General features: G+C 40.8%; 2 protein-coding genes across 11 annotated transcripts in view; both read left to right on the top strand.

Moving 5' to 3' along the window:
* The first annotated feature begins 1,308 nt into the window (after positions 1 to 1,308).
* Positions 1,309 to 18,352, top strand: part of MUG7 (MuDR family transposase) — a 28,517-nt gene continuing 11,473 nt past the window's right edge. For 6 of the 10 annotated variants that reach the window (XR_016094892.1, XR_016094893.1, XM_088941223.1 and 3 more), the window contains exons 1-3: positions 1,309 to 1,614; positions 2,203 to 2,568; positions 2,644 to 4,584. Coding sequence is in view for 7 of the 10 variants with exons in the window: in XM_088941223.1 (XP_088797349.1) it covers positions 2,222 to 2,568; positions 2,644 to 4,570 (2,274 nt within the window). In the remaining 3 variants the exon portion in view is untranslated. The remainder of the gene's footprint in view (positions 1,615 to 2,202; positions 2,569 to 2,643; positions 4,585 to 18,352) is intronic. The other 4 variants (XR_016094894.1, XM_088941228.1, XM_088941229.1 and 1 more) reach the window with 2 other exon arrangements.
* On the top strand, positions 7,026 to 10,881 carry LOC148860989 (uncharacterized). Its single transcript, XM_088940971.1, has 2 exons — positions 7,026 to 10,623; positions 10,725 to 10,881. Exons 1-2 carry the CDS (start codon positions 10,185 to 10,187, stop codon positions 10,751 to 10,753), a joined length of 468 nt encoding a protein of 155 aa, XP_088797097.1. The 5' UTR covers positions 7,026 to 10,184; the 3' UTR covers positions 10,754 to 10,881.

The raw sequence follows: 18,352 nt of genomic DNA, 5'->3' as shown, positions 1-18,352 counted from the left end.
GTCTTGAATCAGCCCAATCGGATCTCGTATACGAGAGTTAGGCCCAGATTACTGAACAATGCCGAAACTATGAAAAATCATTCGATTTGCCTTGCTTTTCTCCTGATGCTTTCTTTCATGCCGTGAACCGAAATACGAGAAATATGAGTCCAAATAAGTACTAATTCAGTATAAAAGACTGAATATTTGGGGATAAAAATATGATAAATTTTATTCTCATCATTCTTCAAAACTAAACAAGCTAAAGCCATTTTTCAACTATGCTCGTTTCTCATGAAAGCCTTGCGTGTTCACATATATGTCAGTGGTTATGCTTTGTGTGTAATAGAATTGAAAGAAATGGAAAGTGAGATTCAAGTGTCGATGGAAAACATAGAGCACATATTAACTAATGGATTTAAAGGAGAGAAAGAGAAGTATGAGAGCACAGTCGGTGGGAGAAGTATCTAAGAGCTTTTGGGATGACTAGAACACTAGAAGAAGAAGAAGAAGAAGAAGAAGAAGAAGAAGAGTTTATGGTTGAATGCTGATTGATGCCTTACGCCAAACATCAATTGTGGTGACCGGTGGTCTAGTTACAATATTCTGAGAGGCAGTAGGACTTGGGAGGAGAGTTTGAATGAGAAAGGGAACAAAAGTATTGTTGGGTTTTATTGTATTTTGTCTTTTAGTGATTGGTTCAATGAGTTGGACCATTGTTAATCGAACCTACTAAATTCCTATTAACTTAATAAGATGACATTTTCAAATTTCATTTGCAAATTCACGCTTCCCGTGAACCTAAGGGTCCATAGAATTGAGCTCCTTTGTAAATGAACAAGACCTAAAAGCATGGTTTTTGAATTGCTGTTGATCCAGATGGTTGGATTGTTCGACTTAGGAACCGTCCAAGCAACTAGTTTTGTTTTACTCCAAAGCTAGTCCCTGACCAAAAAACATTGAATCGATCAATGGCCCATTAACCTGGGTAGTTAAACCATTGACCTGTTCAACAATTTTTGACCATTTTTATTTTTAATTATTTTATCAAAAGGGGCCATGTATTCAAACTAAACGGTCAAACCACCAATCCAAAAAACGGGTGGTCAAAATGGTTCTGGTTTTGGATCGTTTTTTAAAACATTGCCTAATAAGTTGAGAGTGGGTATTTGTCATAAACGAAAGTTTGGGGGCCTCAATATCACTACTTCCAATTTGATATGCTTCGTTGTATCGATGTGTGCCCCAAAATTGCATTGCTGACTGCTCCCCTTTAAGGCTTTAGCTAACGCACGTGGAGGGTGTTTTGATGATCATAAGCAAGATGAGGAGACGGCATCCATAAAGACACGTCAGAGCTTGTTCAAGCGGAGACGTCAACCTACGTCATTGTTATGCATCCAACGGCTTTTACTAATTTACCTGAAGAATGAAGAATCGTTTGGTAATAGAAACCGATCCACCAGAGACCATCACATCAACGTGTTGTAGCCTCTCTCTCTCTCTCTCTGCGTGCGCTCTCTAGTGAGTGACCGTATCATTTTGTGAGACGCAGAGCTGCAATCTCTCAGTCTTTAGCCGGAAAAGAAGAAAAAGTGAGTAGAGGAGACGAGACTCCATTGCTCGTCTATTAAGGTATCACTTTTCCTAATTTCTCTTTGCATCAAGGCTTTGGCTTCATTTGTAGGGTTTATAAATTCTTCTTTCTCTGAAACAAGCTTTATTTTGTTGTTTATATTCCTTCTATAATCTTCTTTTTGGGGTTATGGATTTTATCCGGATTTCCTTTTGGGGTTATGGATTCCTTCTGTAATCTTTCTTTCCCTTAGTTCTATTTCTTCAGTATGGATTATCTTCCCTTTTCTGATGGCTTATCGTCAAAATCGCCTACCAAATGTAATTTTTTTTCGGGATATCAGATGGTGTTTTGCGCGTTTTCTGCCTCTTCTGAATAGTAGGGTCTCCAATGTAGAAAATGTTTAGGGTTTATGATAATGGATTTTGGGCGGTGGGTCTTTTTATTTTCGTTTTTTAGTCTTCCTTGCAGTGTGAGTTTCATCTGTGGCGAATGTGCTATAAAATTTCACGTCGTCCCCCCACCCCATCCCAACATACACACTGAAGAAAATAAATAATTAATGTAAATTTTAGCTGAGGTATACATAAATCTCTCTTTTTTCTTGTTTAATGTATACTTATATTGGAGAGCACTTGTTTCTGTAGATTTTGCCTGGACTAGACCATGTCTGGGAGGAAAATAATAGCAATTTGCCAGTCCGGTGGCGAGTTTGTCACCGGTAAAGATGGTTCCTTGTCGTACACCGGTGGTGATGCTCATGCCATAGATATTGATCACCAGACACGGTTTGATGATTTCAAGTCAGAAATAGCTGAAATGTGGAACTATAGCATTGGTACCATGTGTTTAAAGTACTTCCTCCCAGGAAACAGGAAAACTCTTATCACCATATCTAATGACAAGGACCTAAAACGCATGCTCAATTTTGTTGGGGATTCTGTCACTGTGGATATCTATGTCATGGCAGGAGAGAATGTTGCTCGTGATGTCTCAGTTATGCCGGCCAGTAGGTAGCTTTCTTTGAGTCCCCCCCTCATTGATCCATTATTCATGGTTTATCTGAGATATAACACTGGATCGTGCAGGTCAAGCAGGACAACTTTGTCTGAAGCAGTCACCCCAGTTGATGCTCCTGTAGATGCTCCAATGGATACTGTTGTTGATGCCCCAACTGACATCAATATTGACACCCCAAATGATATCACTACTGATGCTGCTATTGTCATGTCCATTGCTACTCCTCCAGCAATTACTAGTGTTGACAGCAAGCATAATAAAGCTAAGAAACAATGGGAAAATGCTATCACTGGTGTAGATCAAAGATTTAGCAGTGTTCATGAATTTCGTGAAGCTCTGCGCAGATATTCCATTGCTCATGGGTTTGCTTACAAATATAAGAAGAATGACAGTCATCGTGTAACTGTCAAATGCAAAACAGAGGGATGCCCATGGCGGATACATGCATCAAGGTTGTCAACCACCCAGTTGATTTGCATTAAGAAAATGAACCCAACACACACATGTGAAGGAGAAGTTGCGACAACTGGGTATCAGGCAACTAGGAGCTGGGTTGCAAGTATTATAAAGGAGAAGCTGAAAGAGTCCCCAAATTACAAGCCAAAGGACATTGCAAATGACATTAGAAGGGAGTATGGGATTCAACTGAACTATTCTCAGGCTTGGCGTGGGAAAGAGATTGCAAGGGAGCAGCTTCAGGGTTCATACAAAGAGGCATACAGCCAATTGCCATTCTTCTGTGAAAAGATTATGGAGACAAATCCTGGTAGTTTTGCAACATTTACTACTAAGGAAGATTCAAGCTTTCACCGTCTCTTTGTTGCATTCCATGCTTCACTGTCTGGTTTCCAACAAGGGTGTCGCCCTCTCATTTTTCTTGATAGCACACCTTTGAACTCAAAATACCAAGGCACATTATTGGCTGCAACTGCAGCAGATGGGAATGATGGTGTTTTTCCAATTGCCTTTTCTGTAGTTGATGTGGAGTGTGACCACAACTGGCGTTGGTTCTTAGGACAATTGAAGACTGCAATCCCCACGTCTCGTTCCATAACATTTGTGGCAGATATGCAGAAGGGGTTAAAGCAATCAATAGCTGAAATCTTTGAGAATGCATATCATGGATACTGTCTTCGGTACCTTGCAGAGAAACTCAAGAGAGACTTGAAGGGACAATTTTCACATGAAGTGATGCGTCTCATGGTTGCAGATTTTTATTCTGCTGCTTATGCACCTAAACTTGAGGGATTCCAAAGGTGTGCTGAAAGCCTCAAAAGTATTTCTCTAGAGGCTTACAAGTGGCTTGTCGAAAGTGAGCCTGAACATTGGGCAAATGCGTTCTTTGGTGGTGCACGGTACAACCATATGACATCTAATTTTGGAGAAATGTTTTACAGTTGGGTTTCAGAGGCAAATGATTTGCCAATAACACAGATGGTTGATGTATTACGTGGTAAGATGATGGAGTTGATCTATACACGTCGGATGGAATCCAATCAATGGTTGACCAGGTTGACTCCATTAATGGAAGAAAAGCTACAAAAAGAGACTATAAAAGCACATACCCTAGAAGTATTATTCTCACCTGGTAGCACATTTGAGGTCCGTGGTGACTCTGTAGATATTGTTGATATTGATCATTGGGACTGCACTTGCAAAGGATGGCAGATTAGTGGTTTGCCATGTTCCCATGCCATTGCTGTTTTTGAATGCATTGGAAGGAACTCATATGATTACTGCTCTAGATACTTCACAACTGAGAGTTATCGATTAACATATTCAGAATCTATACACCCAGTTCCAAGCATTGACAGGTTCTTTCTGAAAGATTCATCTAATGCAGCATTAACAGTAACCCCTCCTCCCACTCGTCGTCCACCAGGCCGTCCAAAGAATAAGCAGACAGGATTTCAAGAGGTAGTCAAACGACAACTCCAATGTAGTAGGTGCAAGGGTATTGGGCATAATAAGACAACATGCAAGATGTCCTCGTAGGGATGTCGGACTATGTAAGCGTATGCCTTGTTTTTTCTATATTGTTCTTAATCTACTTAGGCTTTCTGTATAGATGTATCTATCTGCCAATTGACAGTGTGAATTAACTTAGACTACATATACTTTTTTCCTGTTGGACCTATATCTAATTATAGTATTATTTTTGAATATCCTCCTAGAGATTATTTATTTATTTGTTTTGATCAATAATTCAACAATTTATTAATTAAGAAAGAAGGATGGTACAATACAATAAATACAGTCAGACAGTGAGAGATAAAATCTCTTATCTCTCCCCCATACAATCAGATCTCTTACAGTTGTGCCCATAATAAAGAATCCCTCTCCACTCCTTGTTTAGCTAAGGTATCTGCTACAGAATTGGCAGATCTCTTAACCCACCCAACCACTATTTCCATTATCTCTGGTTAACCACCTGATCTTCTTCCTTTCATTGTTGAAGTGCCAAAGATTTGACCCCCCCATCTTGTAACCACCTTATCACCAGTCTGGAATCTCCTTCCGCAGATAGCTTTTGAATGTTCATTAGCTTTGCCTTTTGAATGCCTTCCAGTATTGCTAACACTTCTGCTCTCAGGGAGTCTCTCCAACTGGCCCCCGAAAAAATAGCAATGAAATTACCTTCCTCATCTCTGAAAATACCTCCAATGCCTGAAGGTCCAAGATTCTCCAAGCTGCTACCACCAAAATTAAGCTTGATAAACCCTCTATCCAGGATTCCGGGGGTGACCAAGTATGATTGATAATGGCTTATGGACCGTAGAAAGTGCTACTTCCTTCCAATTTCTTAATATTATCATCTGCTGACATGAGGGAGAAGGCTGCCAAGGACTTCAACCAGTGCACTACTTTAACCTTTATTGTTTCAAAGATATCACTTTTAACTCTTTCTTTCTCTGAAAAGATTCTAGCATTTCTTTCCTCCCAAACAGTTCAGATAACAATAGCTCTAATGCAGCTCCACATTAACCTCCCTTTCTTCGTTGGCCCTTAAAAGGTAGTTGTGGCAAATAAGCTTTGAACATCTGCTGGAAGATTCCACCTGCACCCAAAAAGAGAAAGACACCAATCCCAAATAAAAGTAGTGAAGGAACAAGAGATAAAAAGGTGAAAGAAACTCTCACCATCAACCTTACATAATACACATCAATGAGGAGATAAACGCCAAATCGGCTGCTTTCTTTGGAGTAGATCAAGAGTATGGATCTTCCCGTAAGCAACTTCCCAAAAAAAGGCAGCAATCCTAGGTGGAATAGCTTTGCACTACACCTCTTTCGTTGGAAACAGAGGCAGACCACTATTGGAAGGTTGTATTAGAGTTTTAAAGAAAGAAGCACAAGAGAAGGACCCTGACGGGTTGCAAGTCCAAACTCGACTATCAGGCTTTGAAGGTTCAATGAAAAATCCTTCCAATAACTGAAGGAGGCTAAGAAGATATTGAAGTTCTAAGTCTTGGACACCCCTCCGGAAACCCTAGTCCCATTAACCCTATTAATTGAAGGTGGAGATTGGGCAAGAAAATTAGAAACTGGCTCATTTTTAAAGCTTGAGAGGTTTAAGAGGGAGGGGAATTGGTCCTTTATGGGAGAGTCTCCTAGCCAAATGTGTTTCCAAAATTTAACATACCACTACAACGGTTGTATCTGATGAGGGAAGTGTTAGATTGTATATGCCCTTAGCTCCAATCAGAATGATGTATATTATGACATTTAATGAATGAAGTACATATTTGATTCATGTTATTATGGTATGTTTCTGTGTAATACTCTTAAACTAGACAAATATGAGACTCGTGTTAGTTTAGAATCTTCATAGCCGTTGGATAGATCTTGGGAGATTTATCCTGCCAGGGCTGACACTGATGTGCCGCCAAGTTGTTTGGGGTGGTTTGTCTTAGCTGCTAGGGTGAGACTTGAGGTACATCCAGTGTGGGTTTTCTTGAAACCCCGAATTGGACCAGAATTCCAGTATTGCCCTAGACCTTGGAGATAGATGGGCAAAATTGGAATGTTACACCTGACCCTTAGACTCGATTATGATACTACACTAGGTGTTGGATTGGGCTGTCTTTGATATGTCAATCAGTGAGGTCCTTAGAGGGGGTCAAAACCTGGGTATGTTGGGACAGTTCGAGAATTCATCTGAGTGGGTGATCATAGTGACAGGATCAGCCCCTTTGTCGGACAAAGTGAATGGCCAGGGATGCACTATCTCTCATGGAAACCAAAACTATCGGCAATTGATTTTAACCGTTGAAATTTGTTTTGCAAAATATATTTATATAGAGATATACATATATACATCATGGTTTCAAAATGTTTGCAAAATGTTTTAATTCCCGGGATCCATGTGAGCAGAGAGTGCAGCACTGTACCTTGCAGCCGAGGGAGAGATCCTCTCTTGTCGGGTGGTGTTCGATCATTATGGGCTGAGAGGTTAAGGATAAGACCATTGAGGGTAATACCTGATGGGCTAATCTTGCATATGCCCACAGTCCTTGGGCTTTTATAAGGTGGCTTGACTCAGGGACCATTTAGTGTAAATGTTGGGCCCATTAAGAGCCTATGGTGATGGACTTAGGGGTTCAATGTCTCCTACAGTGAATTCGGCTATGCCTTGTAACAGAGCCTAGAATGAACCCATGTGGCTGATGTGTAGATCGATGTTTGGGTCCCATGCCATACAAGGATAACCAACTGGGTAGCAGTTAGGAGGCTAGTGAATTGGGCCTAAAGCCCAATTTGAATTGGCTTAATGAGATTAGAGAGGGATTATTATCCCTATTCACTCAAAGAGTCTAGATCCAAATAAAGATTTAGATCAGGAAACTTCTAATTAGATTAGGAGGGCTGATCTTTATCTGTAGATAAGATAAGGGATTATTCTTATCTCTTAAAGAGTCCAGATCCAAATACAAGATTTGGATTAGCAAACTCCTAATGGGATTATGAGAACCTCTCTTTAAGGCTATAAATAGGAGAGCAGGGCGAAACTTTTGTACACACAACAAAAATCATCTGACTGACTGCTGATTTCCAGTGAGAGACAACACAGTTTGACTCCATTGTCTCCTTCTCTCCTGCTTTTGCCGCCATACCAGTTCGATTTCCTCTTGTGGGAGCGATCAAGAAGAGTTCTTGATATTACCTTTTTGCAGAAAAAGGTAATCTGAAGTCGTGCTCACTAGCCCTCTATCAAATTATTGTTGAAGAATTCGTTTCTTGCCTGAAGAACCATTCTGCTGATTCTGCTTCATCATGCACCGTGTCATCTTCGGTGGAAGCAGTCTTTGGATTCATCCTTGAGCGTGAACACCTTCATTGGAGGTTATTACTAATTCGTGTCAGGTATAACCCTCCACTCCTTTTTGGTTTCAGATCTAGTCCGGTTTGGGTTCAATATTGATTCTTGAAAATGCAGTTTTCTAAAATAGGTAATGTGATTCCCACATGGGAGATTGAAATTTCGCCCAACCTTCCTGTAGGGTTCAGCCATCCCTATGATGGATCTCTCATCTCATCTCTTCAGTGGTATCAGAGCCTAGGTTCAAATCTTGAACCAAAATTAACCAGATTTGGAACTGCGCAAATGGCAGAAGGCGTTCTACCCGATTTGCGCAGATTGGCGATTTATGGGAAATTTGTTCCCAGATTTTGGGTGATTGATTTGAAATTAAATATTTATAAATCTGAATTATATTTAGAATTGTTCTACATATTTTTCTTGATATTTGGGCTATTTGTACGGTGGAGATCGAAATCTTGAATGGCGTAAGAAATCTGCGCATCTACTGTTCTTTTTCATTCTTGGTCTATAATTATTATTTTTTTAAAATTTTAGACAAAATGTATAGGAATTCAATTTTGATGTAATATTAATAGAAATTAGGTTTTCTATTTTATTCCATTCAAAGTTGAAGCAGAAAGCGCAAGGAGGAGATTTTGTAGTTTTGGAAACTGCATGCTGCGATCTGACTTTTGTTTTGCAGGGTAGCAGTCCTACGAACAACCCTCCTACTGATTCTTGAATGTCTTGTTTTAGTAATTTAATTTCAGATCATGTTCTTGAATTAAATTTTGAATTAAAAATCAAACTCTAGACCCATTCGAACCAGATTGGATCAAACTGGTTGGACCGAAACTGTGGTTTGATGGGGGCTGTTTTCAGCCCTAATTTTTCACTCATGGGTCCAAGAGTTGATGGTTAATTGCAAGATGCAATTCAGCCCACACTTGTAAAACCCAGTTTTAATATGTTAAAACTACTTTAGCCCATTTCAGCATAAAAGCTATATGGGCCGAACTGCTATTTGCAATTTAGCCCATATACCTAGATAATATTAATCAGTAATATTATAAATTTTTTATAGGCTTTAATCATGGGTTTTACAGTTATTTAATTGATTGGATCAATTATGATTTTCCTGCATGTGATGTATGGATGTGTGATGTGCAACGTTCATGGGTCATAAGTACTTGGCCCATGCTGATACGATAGTGTCTCTTGCGCACACCATGGCTGAATGCACATCATTGCCATGATGTCCTTAAGATCATTGGATGATCTCCCTTCGTGGTGGGCCCCACATCGGCTTCCTCCTCAAGAGGAACCGTGCGGAACCCTAGCCGTTCAGGGCCCATCTAAATCTGGTTTTATGAAAGTCGGTGGGAGGCACTTTGGTTTGACCTAAATTAAAATAGGGCGTAATATTTCGTTCCTTTCACTGAAATATGAGTGCATGTGATAGGGAGATTCATATGATGAACTCTCTAAAGGCCTTCCATCATTAGCATGAAGATGGGTCATTCAGTAATGAGGAAACACACCATAAAATTGGGCTATCCATTTGTTGTTGGATCTGTTGGATTGTTTCATAAGATGATAGGGGCGTCATAGACTGATGTGGGAGGGGTCTATCCTAAAATGGAAGAATCTCTCACTGTACCTTGGCGTTTACGAATATGATGGGTGAGCACTCACTGGACAGAAAGGTTTAACCTAAAATGGCAATGAACCTTGTCTGACAGAGGCCAAAGGGAAAGCTCATATGATGAGTGGATATGATACTTCACAGAAAGGTGGTGGGGTTATGCAACTGAAACAGTTGGCTCCATGCACCCTATGTGATTTCCCACATTTTCGGAGACATAATTCGCAGTGTCTGTCACTGAGATAGGAGGGAAACCTCGGAGATGAATAAATGGAGATGAAATAATATTTGCTTTGCCCTTTATCAGAAATGGCAAACAGACAATTTGCTAAATTGTTGGACAACAGCAAACTTAAGGGCCCAAGTTACGCTGACTGGTACCGTAACCTTATGCTGGTCCTGACGTTCGAAAAATTGGACAAGGTAGTTAAAAACCCTGCCTCGGAACGTTTGGGTGATAGGGCTTCTGAGGCCCGTACGAGGGACTATCAAGAATGGGAAGAGAAAAATTCTCTTGCCCATTGCTACATCATAGAATCCTTAGATAATCCGATACAACGACAGTTCAACCAGATAGAATTGTCCAAGGATATCTTGGCCAGTCTAAGGACGATGTATGAGGAGCAGAATCGTTCTTCTCGTTAGAAGGTCTTGAAACAGTTCATGACCGCGCAGATGTCCAAGAATCAGCAAGTCCATGATCATTGTCTTAAGATGATGGGATGCATCAATGAACTTGAGGCTCTTGGATCTGGGCTTGATCATGTTACCAAGGTTGATGCTATCCTAAATTCTTTGCTTTCTTCATTCAATCAGTTCATCATGAACTACAACATGAATAAGCTAAATGTTAGCATCCAGGAATTCAACAATATGTTGCAGAGGGCCGAGGAACTGATAAAGAAGGATGAGCCCATTGTCATGCTTGTTGAATCTGGCAAATCGGGCAAGAAGAAGAGGAAGGCAAAGAAAAAGGCTCAGAAGAGAGTTAGCAAGACCAAAAGGCAGAGGAAGAATAGAGCATCAGATGATTGTCACTTCTGCAAACAGGCCGACCACTGGAAGAGGAACTGTCCTCGGTATCTGGAGACCAAGAAACAAGGTAATTTCGAATCCTTTGTCATTGAAACCAATTTGTTGGTAATTTCTGCTTCCTGGTGTATTGATGCCGAGGCTTTAAATCATGCGTGTAACTCATTGCAGGGGTTCAGGACAAGCAGAAGATTGAGTGATGGAGAGGTGATTCTTTACTTGGGGACTTCTGCAAGTGTTGCAGCTACAACCATAGGGATTGTAGAATTGTATTTTAGAAAATGATTAATTACATTAAAAGATTGTCTTTATGTACCGAATTTGAGAAGAAATTTGATTTCTGTTTTAAAACTGTGTGCGAATGTATATTTTGTTCACTTTAGTAATACGATTACTATTAAAAGAAATAACAAATTCCTCGCATACGGAGAATTTGAGAATGATCTCTATGTTCTCCATCATTCTCTAAAACAAATATAGTCGAAACTACGTCGGATGATTTCTCCAAGAAAAGAACCTGTGATACAGTTAATCCCACGTGCCTGTGGCATTACCAACTTGGCCACATTAACATAGATCGTATCACAAGGTTGGTAAATGATGGTCCTTTGGATTTTCTAACTCTAGAAGATCTTCCAACCTGTGAACCTTGCCTTTAGGGTAAGATGATGAAACAACCATTTAACGGTAAGTCCGAAAGATCGATAGACACACTTGACCTTATACATATTGATGTATGTGGTCCCATGAATGTTATGACACATAACCAGCACATTTACTTCATAACATTTACCGATGATTACTCACGGTATGGTTACGTGTACCTAATGAGACATAAGTCTGAATCTTTTGAAAAGTTCAAAGAATTAAGACAAAATGTCGATAAACAGTTAGGAGAGAAATTAAGACCCTTCAATCATATCTCGGTGGCAAGTATCTCTCTGACGAATTCAGGGACTACTTAAAAGTCGATGAGATATTATCACAACTAGCTCCTCCTGTTACACCACAACTAAATGGTGTGTTAGAAAGGAGGAACCAGACTTTATTGGATATGGTCCGATCACTTCTCGTACACTCAAAGTAACCTACGTCCTTTTGGGTTTACGCATTAGAGACTGCGATATACGTGCTGAACCGGGTTCCAACCAAATCAGTTCCGAAGACTCCTTATGAGCTTTGGATCGGTAAGAAACCAAGTGTAAGATACTTGAAGATTTGGGGTTGTCCGACACATGTTAAAAGAACGAGTGCAGACAAATTGGAATCCAAGACCAGCCGTTGCCTATTCATAGGCTATCCCAAAGGCTCTATGGGTTATTTATTCTATGACCCAGGAGAATAGAAGGTGTTCTGTAGTCGAAATGCCCATTTCTTGGAAGATGATTACATCTTGAACAATCATCGTCAAGAAGTTGTTCTTGATGAGGAGAGCTCAAGGGTAGTGGGAGATGTCCCACAAGCTCCAGTTAATGACCAACCTAAGAGATCTACCCAAGTTTCTAGGCCTCTAGTTCGTTTCGGCTATGACCAAGAAAGTTACTTGGTGGAAGCTACGACTAGTTAGGAGGATCCCGTGACTTATACGGAAGCTATATTGTACATAGATTCCTTGAAGTGGGTAGATGCCATGAGAGCTGAGATGGACTCAATGGAGACCAATGGAGTCTGGACCGTGGTAGATCCGCTCCCTGGGGTAAAAGCAATTGGTTGCAAATGGATCTATAAGAGGAAGAAGGGCTCCGATGGTAAGGTTGAGAGCTACATGGCTCGTCTTGTGGCGAAAGGGTACACTCGGAAAGAATGAATCGATTATGAGGAAACCTTTTCGTCGGTGGCCATGCTTAAATCCATTAGGATCCTGCTAGCTGTAGTAGTGTACCATGATTACGAGATTTGGCAAATGGATGTCAAAATTGCATTCCTGAATGGAGATCTTAGTGAAGATATCTATATGCAGCAACCACAATGTTTCATAGCTGCGGGTCAGCAACACATGGTATGTAAACTAAACCGATCTATATATGGACTTAAGCAAGCTTCTAGGAGTTGGAACATCCGGTTTGACTCTACCGTCAAAAAGTTTGACTTTGAGCAAAATCCGAATGAGCTCTGTGTTTACAGGAAATCCAGTGGGGATAAGGCTACGTTTCTGGTTCTGTATGTAGATGACATTCACATCATTGCGAATGATGTAGGAATGTTGATTGCGGTGAAAGTATGGCTTTCACAACAATTCTCCATGACTACATATTGGGTCTTCGACTCTATAGAGATAGATCGAAGAGGATAATAGAATTATCCCAATTTGCTTACATTGACAAAATAGTCAAGAGATACAACATGGAGAATTCCAAGAAAGGAAATGTTCCTTTCAGGCATGGAGTCACTCTTTCCAAGGGTATGTCTCCCAAGACTTCCGAAGAGATTGAGGGCATGAAGGACGTTTATTATGTCTCAGCCATAGGAAGCATCATGTATGCCATGCTGTGCACTTGTCCTGACATCTCTCAGGCAGTGAGTGTGGTAAGCAGATACCAATCCAACCCAGGGCAGGAGCATTGGACCACTGTGAAAAACATACAAAAATACCTTCGAAGGACAAAAGAGTTTTTGTCTAGTATTTGATGGTAGTTCACTACAGATCCAGGGGTATACTGATGTCGGTTTCCAGTCAGATCCAGATGATAGAAAGTCTGCATCTGGTTATATCTACACGATAGGATCGTGTGCTGTTAGTTGGAAGAGCAGTAAACAGGGGTCCTAAGTAGTAAGAATAACAATCCACAACCCAAGCCGAACACATTGCCGTAAGTGAGGCTGCCTAATGAATGAAGGTGTTCATTCTAGAATTTGGAATTCAGCACATCACCCATTCCACTGTTGTGTGACAACACTGGATCTACGGAAGATTGGTGTTAAAAAGGTAGCATCAGCGGAGAATGTGGCAGACCCATTGACTAAGCCATTGACATAGAAAGTGTTTGTGAAACACGTGGAAAGTCTGGGACTTCGACTTATACTAGATTGGACCTAAGTGCAAGTGGGAGCTGTTTAGACAGTGTATGCCCTTAGCTCCAATCAGAATGATGTACATTATGACATTTAATGAATAAAGTACAATTTTGATTCATGTTATTATGGTATGTTTCTATGTAATACCCTTAAATTGGACACATATGAGACTTGTGCTAGTTTAGAATCTTCACAGTCGTTGGATAGATTTGGGGAGATTTATCTTGCTAAGACTGACACTGATGTGCCGCCAAGTTGGTTGGGGTGGCTTGTCTCAGCTACCAGGGTGAGACCTGAGGTACATGTAGTGTGGGTTTTCTTGAAACCCTGAACTGGACCAGAACTCTAGTATTGCCCTAGACCTTGGAGATAGATGGGCAAAACTGGAATGTTACACTTGACCCCTAGACTCGATCATGATATTACACTAGGTGTTGGATTGGGTCGTCTTTGATATGCCAATTAGTGAGATCCTTAGAGGGGGTCAAAACCTGGGTATGTTGGGACAATCCGAGAATTCATCTGAGTGGGTGATCATAGTGACAGGATCAGCCCCTTTGTCGGACAAAGTGAATGGCCAGGGATGCACTATCTCTCATGGAAACCAAAACTATCGGCAATTGATTTTAACCGTTGAAATTTGTTTTGCAAAATATATTTATATAGAGATATACATATATACATCATGGTTTCAAAATGTTTGCAAAATGTTTTAATTCCCGGGATCCATGTGAGCAGAGAGTGCAGCACTGTACCTTGCAGCCGAGGGAGAGGTCCTCTCTTGTCGGGTGGTGTTCGATCATTATGGGCTGAGAGGTTAAGGATAAGACCATTGAGGGTAATACCTGATGGGCTAATCTTGCATATGCCCACAGTCCTTGGGCTTTTATAAGGTGGCTTGACTCAGGGACCATTTAGTGTAAATGTTGGGCCCATTAAGAGCCTATGGTGATGGACTTAGGGGTTCAATGTCTCCTACAGTGAATTCGGCTATGCCTTGTAACAGAGCCTAGAATGAACCCATGTGGCTGATGTGTAGATCGATGTTTGGGTCCCATGCCATACAAGGATAACCAACTGGGTAGCAGTTAGGAGGCTAAGTGAGCAGATGGACTTAATGGGCCTAAAGCCCAATTCGAATTGGCTTATTGAGATAAATTAAAAGAGGACGGTTTTGGGATTTATATCAACAGATAGGATAAGGGATTATCCCTATCCGTTCAAAGAGTCCAGATCCAAATAAAGGTTTGGATCAGGAAACTTCTAATTAGATTTGGAGGGCTGATCTTTATTTGTAAATAAGATAAGGGATTATCCTTATCTTTTAAAGAGAGTCTAGATCCGAATACAAGATTTGGATTAGCAAACTCCTAATGGGGTTAGGAGAACCTTTCTTTAAGGCTATAAATAGTATAGCAGGGCGAACCCTCAGAACACACAACAGAAATCATCTGAGTCACTGCTGATTTCCAGAGAGAGACAACATAGTTTGACTGCACTGTCTCCTTCTCTCCTGCTCTTGCCGCCATACCAGTTTGATCTCCACCTGTGGGAGCGATCAAGAAGAGTTCTTGATATTACTTTTTGGTAGAAAAGGTAATCTGAAGTCGTGCTCACTAGCCCTTCATCAAATTCTTGCTGAAGAATTCGGTTCTTGCCTGAAGAACCATCCTTGTGATTCTGCTTCATCCTGTACCGTGTCATCTTTAGTGGAAGCAGTTTTTGGATCCATCCTTGGGTGTGAACACCTTCATTGGAGGTTATTACTAATTCGTATCAGGTATAAGCCTCCACTCCCTTTTGGTTTCAGATCTGGTCTGGTTTGGGTTCAAGATTGATCATTGAAAATGCAGTTTTTTAAAATAGGGAATGTGATTCCCACATGGGAGAGAGAGAAATTTTTGAAATTTCGCCCAACCTTCCTGCAGGGTTCGGCCATCCATATGATGAATCTCTCATCCCATCCCTTCAGGAAGAGAGGTAAAATTGCACTAATGGCCTTCCAAGGTGAGGTTTGGTTTGTCCTACAGCACACCAGCATCCCATCCATTGTCCAAGAGCCAATGAATACTCACTATCACATTTGTCCATAATTTGTCCCTATCTTGAAGCAATCTCCAAAGCCACTTCCCTAACAGTGCCATGTTCCTTTTTTGTACATTTCCTGTCCACAACTCCCCACATTCTTAATCCCTGCACACTATTTCCCAACTTATTCTATGATTTCTCTTTTCCTCCCTTGGCTCCCACAAGAGGTCCCTTTTTATCACCTCCAACTTCTTGCTCACCCTTACTGGAATTTTAAAGACTGATAGGTAGTAAACAAGTAAGTTAGCTAGTGTTGATTTAATCAAAGTAATTCTGCCACCTAGAGACAAATATCATCTTTTCCATCTAGCCAACTTCCCAGAGAACTTCTCTAGCACTGGATTCCAAAAACCTACTTCTTTCGGATTTGCTCCAAGAGGTAATCCCAAATAGGTCAGAGGCCAAGACATGATACTGCAACCTAAAATATTTGCACACTCTGCCATCTCCCAATCCTACATGTTTATCTCAACTAAGTAGTGTTTTTTCAAAATTTACCCTTAAATTTGACAACCTTTGAAAAAGCTGCACCAAGAATTTCAAATTCCTTACTCAATCCAGATCTTCTCCTTCGCAGAAGAGGAGAGTATCATCAACAAATTGCAGATGGGTAATCGGTACCACTTCTCTTCCCACTCCCCAGCCTCTCACTAGCCCTCTCATGCCTGCCCTCAAGAGAATTCTGCTTAGAACATCCACTATCAGTGTGAAGAGAAAAGGGGAGAGAGGATGTCCTTGTCTTAGTCCTCACTCAGCTGGAAAACAGTATACCACTGTGCCATTTACTAATACTGAATATTGGCAAGTTTTCAGACACCCCCAAATCCGATTACACCATCTCTCCCCAAACCCACAATGCCTCATAACCTCAATCAGAAAAGTCCAGTCAACTAAGTCATATGCTTTCTCTAAGTCCAACTTGCAGATTATGCCTTTCTTCCTGGATCTCCTCATATCCTCAACACATTCATTATTGATTAGGATTTGATCCTTGATTTCCCTCTTCTGTACAAAGTCTTCTTGGTTGGAAGTCATCAAAGAGGGGAGGAGCTCCCGAATCCTTAAAGATAAGACTTTTGTTAGGATTTTATACTATCTATTCACTAGGCTGATAGTTCTGTAGTCTTTGGGATGGTTAGCTCCAACTTTTTTAGGGATCAAGGCAATGAAAGTTGAATTCAACACTGGGTTTATTATGCCCCTTTCGAAGAACTCCCTAAACACTTCCAACAAATCTTCTTTTAGCACTTCCCAACAATCTTGGTAGAATGCCATAGTAAACCCATCCAGCCCTGGAGCTTTAGCTCTGTCCATGGAAAACACTACTCTCTTAGGCTGTGTTTGGTTTGAAAGAAAAAGTAGGGAAATGAAGGAAAAGGTAGGGAAACCTTTACAAAACTTGTATAGGTTTCCCTGCCTTTCCCTTCCTTTCCCTACTTTTTCCCTCAAACCAAAATAGCCTTAATCTCCTCCTCAAAAGGTCTTTCCAACCACACTTTCTGCTCTCCCGATAAAGTTGACCAATCCAAACCCTCAATCCAAAAAGTTTCATCTAATGGCCTCCTGTAAATTGATTTGAATTGATCCACAAAGGCCCGTGCTATCTCACCCTGAGCAGTAATAACTTCACCTCCTAAGTCCGGTTTGGAAATAAAGTTTTTCCTTCTTCTAGCATTGGGCATAGCATGAGAGAACTTTGTATTCTTGTCACCCTCTTGAAGCCATTTCACCCTTGATTTTTGCTTCCAGTCAATCTCCTCTTTCAATAAAATGTCTTCCAGTTGTCTCTTCAAACCCTTCCTTATATCTCTATCTCTTTCCCATAGAGTTCCTTGAGATTCTTTGTAGCCCAACCCTTCAATTTGATCCACTATCTCTTGCTTCCTTGCTTAAAGTCTTCCAAACTGCTCTAAGTTCCAAGTTTTGATCTTAGACTTTAAATCCTTAAGCTTACTATGGAAAAACATTCCTTCTCACCCTGGCCTTTCTTCTTCCCCCCATTCCTTCACTTTTTGATAGAAAACTGGGTGATTCAGCAACATGTTTTCAAATCTTAAAGGGGCAGGATCTAAGCCTCTAACTCCTCTTGACGTAAGGAGATTGGCCAATGGTCAGAGGTAACCCTAGGTAAGGTCCTAGAGGGTAGCCTACCCCAATGCTCCTCCCAATCCACCGAAAAGAGAAACCGATCAAGCCTTGAGCAAAAAGGGGTGGTTTGAAGATTAGACCAAGTGAAGTTATGATGGAGAAGAGGCAGATCTTTGAGCTCAAAAGAGTTAATGAACAAGTTAAATCTCCTCATACTTGTAGTGATTCTTTGCCTCGGATTATTTGTCTCCTTGGTGAATCGAACTACATTGAAATCTCCACCAATACACCATGGTCCATCCCATAATCCTCTAATGTCACTAAGTTCTACCCACAAATCAATTCTTTCTCTGTATCCATTGGGTCCATAGGTATTGGTTAGCACCCATTCATACCTATCCTCTACCTGTTGGAACTTAATAGACATAGTATATTTTCCAAGTAGCTCTTCCACACCTTCCACCACCTCTAATTTCTAGAGAGTACTATTCCTCCTGAAGCCCCCCACAAAGGAATCCTAACCCAATCTATCCCTCGTCTTCCACAAACTTCTGGCCCATCTATTGTCAATTTCAGCCGACTTTGATTCTTGCAACATAACTATGCCA

Source organism: Nelumbo lutea, chromosome 4 (assembly GCF_056320005.1).
Source record: "Nelumbo lutea isolate HS-2025 chromosome 4, American lotus-T2T, whole genome shotgun sequence".
In the NCBI taxonomy this organism is placed as follows: domain Eukaryota; kingdom Viridiplantae; phylum Streptophyta; class Magnoliopsida; order Proteales; family Nelumbonaceae; genus Nelumbo; species Nelumbo lutea.
This window is presented reverse-complemented; position numbering and strand designations above follow the sequence as displayed.

Excerpts from the sequence above, each read along its gene's own strand:
- LOC148860989 (XM_088940971.1), top strand. The coding sequence starts at position 10,185 with ATGACCGCGCAGATGTCCAAGAATCAGCAAGTCCATGATCATTGTCTT. Across the intron at positions 10,624-10,724 it reads TCTGGAGACCAAGAAACAAG|GGGTTCAGGACAAGCAGAAG; the intron begins GTAATTTCGAAT and ends AACTCATTGCAG.